Consider the following 11,527-nt stretch of genomic DNA (forward strand, 5'->3'; position numbering starts at 1 on the left):
GGGTGTGTCATGTCTTCTCCTGATGGAAAAATAATGGTGAAAGTCAGAATATATGATTCTGCATAATAATTTGCCATGTGCTTCTGATCTTTGTAGGGAGAGAGTGTATTTCCGGAGCAATGAGACTAAGAAAAAAAGATTAGTGTTTGGAATAATGGGCCGTCGCAAGTGGCTTTTTGTTCCAATGGGACATTATTCGGACTGTTGGGGTTTCAGAACAATGGGCCTTTGGAACAATGGCATAGCACCTAAATTCTGGAGCAAATCCAAAATCATGGGGCGGATACACGCATTATTTTTCAATTATGGAAAAGGCCTTAGTGGAAGTCTTCACTCTCCAAGTGCCCATGTTATTTTAATTGATCAAAACTTATTAGGGAGTCTTTTGGGGTTTTGGAATATTGGCCCATCAGAACAATGGCCAGTCCAAAATTGAATGGGTTCTTCCTTGACCTATACTACACTCTTCAACCACATTTCATGGGCTAGTAATTTTTCTGTAATCCTGCTGACATACAAACCGAACCAAAAACATAACCCTACTTTTCACTTGATTTATTATCTCAGTAAACATTTTCCTAATGAGTTTATGGTCTCAATCCCTAGTTTTAAGTGTTCTTCAATACGGCATTGTGTTCATTTAGTAGATTATTAACCTATTTAGTGTTAAATAGATGATAAAGCAGGGTATGCTTCAGGGTGGATTTGGGATTGACAGGTTGCTACTACGATGTTGTCCAGTTTGGATGTTGTCTATGTTTTTGTCTTCGATCTTTGACCCTTTCGCAGTGTTTTCAGTTCATGAAAATTAGTTAACATTTTGATAGCTTAGAAATATCTTATACGGCATTCAGTTGTACTTACTGACCCTCTTGTGTCACTTCATTAGTTCTTTAAAATATCTATATCAAACTAGCAGGAGTTTGCTTTGTCTTTTGCTGAAGAGCCAAATCAACTGACACACCAGACATCTATAAACCTCATTGGAACATGAAAGCACCAATCACTCTACTTTCTCTCTGCAAAAAAAACATTAATCAGACAGACAGAAGATAATTGTAGACCGTACTCCCATTGAATTTTGAATAATGGCTCCTTTGGCGCAGATGCTTTATGCACATTGAATAGCTGCAAGTCCTTCTTTGTAAAGCAGCCCTCCTCTATTATATGTAAACACTCAAACGTGTGAATAGATATGTGGATATGAATGTGAGCAGAGACATGTCATTTTAATGCATACATGGTCTCAGGTTTCATCAAGTTTTTACTTTATGTAAAATGTATTACATTTTTGTGGATGTCATGAATAAAACTCAATGGCACAAAAATCATGCTCGTATCAACAAGAGGCGATACTATCAAGCAAAAAAAGTGTTGTGAACAACCCTTATGTATCTAAAATAATAGCGGATTCCAAATAAATGAGAAGACACGTTATTCCAAAATGGTTTAGCAAAACTCCCTTGGGCAAAATGTCGTTAACATTGAATGTCACCCCCTGGAATGAGTGATTCGAAATAATTTTCCTACACACAATCTGCAGCTGTCCTCGTGTCCTTCAGTTTTTGTAGTACATCCAGTCCTCAGCTGCTATTTCGACAGCCAAGGACACAATTCATGCTCTGCCAGTATGCTACTGTATGAAAGACTAATATGTAGGGAGCAGGGCGAGGTTATGCGACCTCTGCGCTGCTTTGAAAAAAATGTTAATTGGAAGATTGTGAAGTGGCATGACGGTTCTATGACTAAAATTAAAATAATTTATCTCTGTGGATTAGTTTATCAATCCTTGGGGTTTATTTTTTTTCCTCTTTGCATTACCTTTTTTACATGTTACCATACAGTAAGGGTTTATATGCTAAAAAAGAGGTATACTCACCCATACTCCTTCTGAATCTCTTCTTTGGGATTATCCCTGCAGGTTGGGACCTGGCATTACCTGGAGTCACTCAACATGAATCCTTGCACAGAAGGGTCATGTAATAGAGAGAGAAAAAACTGCAGATTATGTGTGACTGGTGGATGCTTGCATGTTGTGTATCACAAAATAAGGGAAGAGGCCTGCGGCAACAGCAGCAACATGATGTCATGCAAACGGCTGATCCCCTGATGACATGCTCTGGCAGAAAGAATGTGATGTTTGCCACAACCTCATAATCTACTGGCATGTGTTCCTCTCACATGTCTATGGAGGTGGAGCAAATCTGATTTGAGATGGCAGATGAATCAGAGGTTAAACTCTTGCTGTAATGCAAACAGCAAACTCCGGGGCTGAATAATGAAGCCAATGGGCAAGTCACAAAAACTGTTTCTCGAATGGTCACTTGGTGCAAGCTCCAAAAGCGAGTCAATCCCCATAAACACCCATGTTAAAATGTCCAACTTTACAGTAACATCTTTTACAACCTGGTACAAAAAAGTTTTTCTCCACTCAGGATTTTTATATAACTCATCCATTTCAATTATATTTAGATATAGATTTATTGTCCCATTGGGATATTAAGGTTTTAAAGTTATGCAGAATGTTAAGGGCGTGGTTGCTTTGGTTAATCAGTGAGTGCCATCACAAGTGGCTGGCTGCTAGCTGACAGCTAATTTGAATTACTGAATTTAACTTCTCAGCCATGTTTGTGGTGCCTTTTGGAGAATTTTTCATGCAATCATCAGACAAATAATATGGTTTATGTCAAGCCCGGGCGGGGCGATTTAAGCTTAATAATGAACTTAATCTTAAAAAAAATATGGAATCTAAAACGCTTGACAACTCCACCTAGGTCAGGGGTGCAAACATGCGGCAACAACCGGTCCGCAGAATGACTTTGTAAAGTGTAAAAATGTGTTGTTTTGATCATAAATTAAAATATTGTTCCAGATACCTGTGACAAAATGTGTTGTGCCTTTGTAGATACACTGTGATCTGTAAGTTGGAATGCACATGTGTAAATGATAAACTGAGGCATAATATTGTTGAAATTGCACCTTTTGTTCTTAAGAAATTTCAGGTTGTTCTTAATGTTTTGTAAAAAGATAGTTCATTAAATTTGAACATTTTCAGAATGTACTTGTACTTTTTTGCACTAAAATGAAGGAAAAGATTTGGAGTTGTCGTTATTTATAGGTTATTATGCTAAGACTTTACTTACTTTACCACTTGAGATCAAATTTGGCTTTATGTGGCCCCTGAACTAAAATGAGTTTGACACCCCGGACCTAGGTTGAGTCTAGGGCTTTTCTTTTTAGGTTCTCTTAAAATCTGGGGGAGAGCATTTACACAAAAAGTATATAAGGTATACATTTAGAATTTGATCTAAAATACCATAAAAACGGATCTATATAAGCAGTTAAAACCGGAAGCTAACACCAAAGTCCAGCACATAAAATAGCAAAAAAAAAAAAAGAAGGGATCTAGGAGTTCGAACAGCCGTTTGTCACGTATTGAGCTTTCGTTGCCACCTCGTGCTCAGAATCCAGCACCAGGCCTTTCCCACACCCGGGGGTACCTGGGCACACAACTCAGTTACAGAATTCAAAGGCTTAAACTTGGGCTCTCACAGAGCTCGCAACTCTTGTGCAAGAGAGTTACACAATTCCCACAGGGTAGCTATGTAACACTTTCCGATCATGGTCTTGTTGCCCTCGTGTTTCTGGTCCCCGCTTGCTCTCTCTGTGAATAATGCACAAATTGAAGGAGCTGAGGGGATTTCATTTTACCTGATTGATTAAAGAAGTCTCTGCTCCTCACTGTTTTTCACTAGCCAAAATTTGCGATCCAATTAATATCAGTTTATGTGAATCAACGATGCACGTTGCTAACCAAGCTTACTAATTTGTGCTAGCGTTAACTGCCAACTTAGCGTTTGTTATGCTAACAGTTCCTTCCTTGCTCTTCCCAAGTGCCACCCTCTCGTCCAAATAATGGTCACTTCTGGTATAAATAAAACCAAGATGGCGCCAAACTTAAAGCTTCAAAATGGTAGTCCACGAACCAATGGGTGCCGTCACAGTGACATGATGTCACCCACTTCTTATTCATTCTATGCTCTAGTGTTAAACTACATGGTTCATGCCCTTGTACTCTGCTGGTTCGGCGACTGAGGGTATGATGTAAGCACTACCAAGAACACACACTGCCAAATGGGGGGTTCCAGTAATCTCTGACAAAAAGCAAAAAGTAGAGGATATTTTCATCGGGTTGCCAATCACTCCTGTCTTGAAGCTTTCTTCAAACCCTCCAGCTCCATCAACCTCACCCTATGTAAAGATTACAAAACAGTGCAGTGAAAATGTTTCGGGTAATGAATTACTTCTTTAATTAAGTGGATCATATTCTCAATAAATTGTGAGTAAAGAAAGAAATATAATAGTAAATAAGGATCATAACAGCTGATGATGATTTAAAAGAAGGTAAAATACTTAAGTAAAAGTGTAATACCAGCAATCATTTGAGGCAGTATAACATTTGATTTTACTGATGTGCAACTTCACTTCACTTTTGTTCAGATATGCTCTCTCTTTTAAGGCCCTTGGCTCCTGTTCTGTGTGTACACTGTTCTTTCATTTAACCAGGCTCGTCACTTCAGAACATGTAAAACAACTGAAATGCTCTTCTGTGACAACAAATAATATCTGCAATAGCTGTGACTGTTCATATAGCTGTAACATTTTCTTCACCTGTTGTTCACATTGCAATTTCTGAAATGCGACTCTAAATGGGAACATAATTTACAAAATGCTGTATTTAAGAAGACTTGAAACATTAACTCAAAACAAAAAGTTTACTGACTTAATAAATCAAGATAGAAGTTAGTCATTTTATCATGGACTTCTTTTTGTAACCAGTGGATGGCCATTTGAAATAATATAGGTTTAAAGTCTCTACCACACAGGCTTCACTTTTCAGACCCGGAGGTTGCCACTTGACCTGTACATGTGTCAAATGATGCAAAAATAAAATTGCTTATTACAGCTATGCTGACGACACTCAGATTTACTGAGGTTATGTAGTTTTGTGACAGTGCTGAGAATAAGTAATCAGCAGCTAAATAAAGACAAGCTAGAAGTCAATGTATTTGGCAACAGTGGAGAAAGACAAAATTATTGTTCAGCTTGATGAGAAAAGTTAGAAATCTTGGTGTTCCAGAATTAGCATCCGACAACTTCAGCTTATTCAGAATGCTGCTGCCAGTGAATACAACCAAGAAAACTGAGCACATTACATCTGTTTATCAAATCAGTTTTGCTGACTATAGATTCCTAAGATTGTTAGGAGGAGTCAGCTGGTAGTAGCTTATGTCTAGTCGCAGACTACAAACTCACAAACACCTTTTCCACAGTCAGCGACACCTCCTTCCCTGATGAGCTAAAAAACTATTACGCTCGCTTTGACAAGGACAACCAGCAGCTGACCATCAGGGCTGTGCCCCCTGCAGACCACCAGCCCCTTACACTCTCCCCCACCGACGTGCATGCTGTGCTGAGCAGGACCAATCCACACAAGGCTGCTGGCCCTGATGGCATCCCTGGACGTGTGCTCAAGGCCTGCCCTGGCAGCTAACTGAGGTCCTGTCTTACATCTTCAACCTGTCACTGGCCAAAGCAGCTGTCCCCACATGCTTCAAAACCACCTCCATTGTACCTGTGCCAAAACATTCCTCTGCAACGAGCCTAAACGACTTCCACCCTGTTGCACTCACCCCCATCATCATGAAGTGCTTCGAGAGGCTCATCTCAAATCCTGCCTACCACCCACACTGCATCCACTGCAATTTGTCTACCGCCAGAACAGGAGTACGGAGAACACCATCTCCACCGTACTTTACTCTTCCCTCTCCCATCTTCCCTCCGGCCTACAGGGAGGAAGCCCAGCACCTGGTGGTGTGGTTCATCCACAATAACCTAGACCTCAACATCAAGAAGACCAAGGAGAGACAAAGGCGGCACACACACCCCCATCAGCATAAACGAGATGGAGGTTGAGCTTGTCACCATCTTCAAGTTTCTGGGTGTCCACATCTCTGAGGTCCTCATCTGGGCCCTCAACACCTCGACCCTAATTAAGAAGCCACCAGCGTCTCTTCTTCCTGAGGAGACTGAGGAAAGCACATCTGTCTACGTAGATTCTGTTGAACTTCTACCGCCGCACCATCGAAAGCATCCTTACCAGCTGCATCGCAACTGAAGTTGCCATACTGAAGTTGCCATACCAGCTAAGTTGCGGATCAGAAAGCACTGCAGAGGGTGGTGAAAATTGCCCAACGCACCACAGGTATTCCTCTCCTTTCTATCGAGGCCGTCCAGCACAAGCGGTGTATGCGGAGGGCGCGCAGCATTGTCAGGGAAAACCACCCACCCCAGCCACAGCCTGTTTGCTCTCCTGCCCTCTGGGAGACACTACAGGAGTCTCCGTGTCAGGACCAGCAGGATCAGGAAAAGCTTTTTCCCCTCAGCTGTCACCTGGCTGAACTCTGCACCACAGTGATAAATGAATAGGGCAAGGGAAAAGTACTGTTGACTGGACCTGAAATTGATCAGTTGTACTTCCTGTTTCCTGTTCTTGTTTATGTGTTCCTCCTGTGTCCATTTACTCTGCCCTTGTGTTTTTTCCTTTCTCCCCCAGCTGTGTCTTGTTCCCTCGTTTGGTGTCTGTGTATGTATCCCTGTCTGCCAGTGTGTTTTGTTAGATTGTCATTCATGTTCTTCCCGTGTTCTGCCCGTGTTCTGCTCGTCCCCTGAATGGTTTGTATTACTTTGTATTTTTGTATTTTGTTAGCTTCGGCTTTATTTCAATAAAGCTCGCTTTTTGTTAAGGCCTCGTCCAGAATACTGCATTTGGGTCCTCATCTTCACCCCAGCATGACAGTACAATCCGAACAAAAAAATGGACCCAGCAGTTTTTGAGGACGATAATTTTTTTGATCTTCGGGTGGATTTAAGAGATCTTTTGAGAGAATGGAGATTAGCCGCCTGTGGAAGGGACCAGCAGGCCTTTCTTCGAGAGGCCTGTGGCAGGTAGCTAAGAAGCCTTGGTTGAGGAGTCTTCTGCCTGAGGTACTGAGGTTCTTCAACCTCGCAAATCGGTCTGCCTTTCTGTCAGCTCGGCAGACCTCCCGTGCCTGCAGCCGGACCTCCGCAGACCTCTGTTCCTGCTGGCGGACAGCCGCAGACCTCCGTTCCTGCTACCGGACCTCTGCAGACCCCGGCCGTCTCCCTGCCGCCTCTGCAGACCCCGGCCGCCTCTGAAGAACCCGGTTGTCCCCCAGCTGCCCCTCGAGGCCCCAGCTTTTTGTATTTTGTTAGCTTCGGCTTTATTTCAATAAAGCTCGCTTTTTGTTAAGACCTCGAGTACTGCATTTGGGTCCTCACCTTCACCCCAGCGTGACAGTTACTGCACTGTTACTGCGTTCTGGTCTCTTTTTTTTTTTTGTCTAATTGTATTTTATTGTATTTGTCAATACAGAAAATAATAACTTTTTTTTACTCTTGGTATTGCCTGTGTATTTGTACCTTGAACTGTGCTCTACAAATAAACAAAACATTCCTTGTATCATTTCCATTGCTTAATATAACAGTTGAGATGAAATGGGGTATTCACTGTTGAATGCTCCATACTTATTGTTCTTGTCGTCCTGTATGAGTCAGTTGTCAATGTCACTCTGCCGAGCTGTAGTGAAGTGTTGATTGGCCATGTCAGTCAGATACATAAGCTGTGCCACCGCTCTGAAACGCATTGACAGGCGATGGCACTACTTTGTTCCTTCTCTACAGTTATCTGATGTCTCCACAGGTTGCTCAATCATCATTATCCGGTACAAATACAAATACGATACAAATGTGGTGTTTGAAAGGTTATAGTTAATCTCCGTATATAGTGACAACTATAAAACAACTATTAAAAATCAGTGTATCCATGAAAGGCATTTATTGACATATAGTCTTCTGTCAATCAATTAATCAATGACTTGTCTCAGCACTATTTTGGAATCAGGACACTAGACGGATCACTTATCCTGAGATCTATTATAACAAATGGACCATCAAGCATTCTTTCAACCACACAGAATGCTTAGGGTAAGTATGTGATCTACAGTAAAATGGGTTGATGTAGTTCATCTGTAATGACAATGAGACTCTAATACATCTTTATACATAGTGTTAGAGTACCTTATCAAGAAAATACCTTCCCTGCACTACTGCCATTTATGTATACACTGTTGCCACTTTACACTGTTCACTTCACTTTTTACTCTTACTTTCTATTTTGAACCATGTTCATTATTTTCTGTCTACCAATCTGTATATGTTTACTATTGTGTTTATTTTGCTCATTACCAGTCGTAACAGCGACGTACGTGTGTGTGTGTGTGTGTGTGTGTGTGTGTGTGTGTGTGTGTGTCATCATAGCAAAATGCGCTGCTGGAGAAACTTACTGTTGCGGGGAATACACAGAAGCAGTTTTAAGACTTTGACTTTGGGGAAGGGGCCATTGGTTCACACCCCTGACTCGAATTAGCATAGCGGCTGGTGTGATCCCATCGCAAGAAGGCCTCTAGTTCTGCTATATTTATATACTCTATATATGCATATACTGGTTTTCTGTTTATTTAGTAATTGATGTTTTACTTGTGTTAAATTCCCAGAGAGTGCACAATACAACAACATTTAACTATACATACTTGCACATATACAGTATCTGACAAATAAGAATCTTGAATTTAAATCACCAATGCAGTAATTCATTTAGAAATCACAGTTTGAAATAATAAGTGACCTACCACTCAAGTATATATTTATTTTCAGGAGTAAAGCCTCGGAAACTGTTTTTTATTGTTGAGTTTGAAAGGATGTTTTCAAAACTGTGGCCTTGGAATCTAAAAATGTGATGTGGAAAATATAAAGATGTTAGAAACTAAACTTGTCAAGCTTTAGTGTATCTTAATGTAAAATACACATTTTCAGAAAGACGTAAGGCAGGGGTAATTGTCATGTAAAAGTTTACCTTGGTCTTTGTTTGGTTGTTCCTGTGAGGGGATTCTGGTGTGAGTGAGTCACAGAGTAACTGAATGGCGGGCTGGGTTTATAAACCTCTGCCAGCTGTGAACACATGAGTTTGAAGGCCACTTGTCTCTGCGATCTGTCACGTCTGCACATGCAACAAGGTCCGACAGCCTCAGCAACCTTACATTTCACCATGGAGGGCACGGGAGCTCAGAGACAGCTCTTCATCATGAAATCCTTCTTCCTTCTGCTCTTCACCTTGTTGTTGGTGTCCCACGGATCTTCAGCAGTCATCACAGGGGTAAGTGGGAGCAAACAGGTAGATACCTCACGTTGCATTGGTAAACTCTGTTTGATGGCAATATATTTTCAAACTTCTATTTTTATAAATTGAAATTGTAATTAGTCTGAATGGCAAACTTGTAGTATTAGTTATTACCATCAATAATGCAGTAACTTTTGAAAAACTATTATAAATTAAAAATATTCAAATATTGGCAAATCACTCTCCAAATAATTATGTATAAGTATTTGAGTGTGCATTAAACGATTAGCTAAGGACAAATATAACAAAAATATGTTGCACTGAATAATAATTATTATACAGTAATTTCTTCTATTTAAAAAAAGAAAATTGTTACATTTCTCTCTGAAATTATAACTTTCAGACATTCCATACATGCAGTCAGTTTGTGAGGCATTTACTTTTGATATTCTGAAAGCATGAAGGGCAATTATCAATTTAAATAAGTACAGTATATCTATCAGTTTATCCATAAATATTTATCAATTTATAAAAACCCACCAGTGAAGTTGCAAACATATGCTTTGAACAATTTTCATATCCAAATGAGGATTTACATAATTCTGGGAGCATAAATCATGGCCATAAACTGCTAATAAAACAGTCATCCTTGTCACAACTGATCACTGAGTTGAGAAAGGAACATGCAACCACAAAACAAGAGATTGATTTTTATCCTCGTCTGTCACATGAAATCATTTCTGTTCCTCTCCATCACCCAGTATGTTCCCTTCATGTCATCCAAAGAGAGAACTGTCACTCAGATTCTTGTCCAGACACTCAAAACAATAAATCACCAGCAATCTTGACGGATTTTGTTGATGTATAATATGACTAATTGTGTAATAACACTATACCATTGGCATAATATACTGTTAAGGTAACACCAGTTTGCAGTGTGTATTGCTGCTCATACATTTCTCACCCATTTAAAGCTCAAAACCACATCATCTTCCTGTTAGTGTAATGATAGGAATATCAGTGTTAATGTGTTAATTATATCGCATAACATACAGGTATCTACTACAGCATTATATACATAATTACCAACTACATGTCTCAACAATTTCAAAAAGGGAAATGGTCTCAAAATATGAAGTTAATATTAACAGGACACAAGTCATAATGTTAATAAGATACGGTTAATGAGGAATGCACTACATTCACTAGTGTACAGTATTAATTATTAGCTGGAAACTGTTATTACCCATTTAAATTATGGTGGAGTTACTTTATGTCCAAAACAAATCAGTCTTTTGGTCTGCATAATAAATGAGTAAAATGCTTAATTAAATCACAGCATCTAAAGTGTGTGTGTGTGTGTGTGTGTGTGTGTGTGTGTGTGTGTGTGTGTGTGTGTGTGTGTGTGTGTGTGTGTGTGTGTGTGTGTAGGCCTGTGAGAAGGACTCTCAGTGTGGAGGGGGGATGTGTTGTGCGGTGAGTTTGTGGATCCGCAGCCTGCGTATGTGCACGCCTGTGGGGCAAGAAGGAGACGACTGTCACCCTTTGAGCCACAAGGTGAGGTCGTCCTTATTGATTTTTCTCCATACAGCTGTGTCGTGGCAGTGATGCTTTCAACGCACCTTGACCCTCTCCTTCAGAATTAAGGAAGAGGCCAGAAGAAAACAATTATGTGTCTACCTTTCTGCTTCCAGGTTCCTTTTGTTGGACGAAGACTCCACCATACTTGCCCCTGTCTGCCCAACCTGTCGTGTATCACCATAGAGGAGGGCAGATTCAAGTGTTTCTCACTATACAAGTATCCAGATAACTATCTCTGAGGACCAACACTTATAGTTACACTATTTGCCACTTACACTGTAACTATCTGCCTTTAAATGCCTGTTTGTTTGTTTTAGTTTTTATTTTGAATAAAGATATATATTTATTAATGCATCATCATAATGCATCATTTTGATCTTCATATTTAAAGAGAAATGCCTCCTTGGATTTTACAAACAATGACATCTGCACATCGGATGTTTATTTATAAATTCTATATTGTTTTGTCTGTATAGTTACATTTGAAAATAGATATTTTGCATTGTGTGATACATCCCAGTAATGGATAATCCATAAAGCACAACAAAAAAGGATGTGGCTCACAGTGAATCATGTCTCTGATTAATTTAATTGTGTAAAATATTTAATAATTTATACTGTATATTATTACATTTTTGCAATCAAAATACACATGGGAACATTTCTATTGGGTTATAATGATAATCT

The 11,527-nt window shown here is 39.9% G+C and overlaps 1 protein-coding gene across 1 annotated transcript; it reads left to right on the forward strand.

Moving 5' to 3' along the window:
• Window positions 1-9,059: 9,059 nt before the first annotated feature.
• Window positions 9,060-11,317, forward strand: prok2 (prokineticin 2). The gene is given in 4 exon segments (XM_029432334.1): window positions 9,060-9,090; window positions 9,093-9,295; window positions 10,691-10,816; window positions 10,954-11,317. Coding segments are annotated over 4 exon segments (486 nt in total). The 3' UTR covers window positions 11,080-11,317.
• Window positions 11,318-11,527: the final 210 nt, after the last annotated feature.

Source organism: Cottoperca gobio, chromosome 5 (genome assembly GCF_900634415.1).
Source record: "Cottoperca gobio chromosome 5, fCotGob3.1, whole genome shotgun sequence".
Taxonomy (NCBI): domain Eukaryota; kingdom Metazoa; phylum Chordata; class Actinopteri; order Perciformes; family Bovichtidae; genus Cottoperca; species Cottoperca gobio.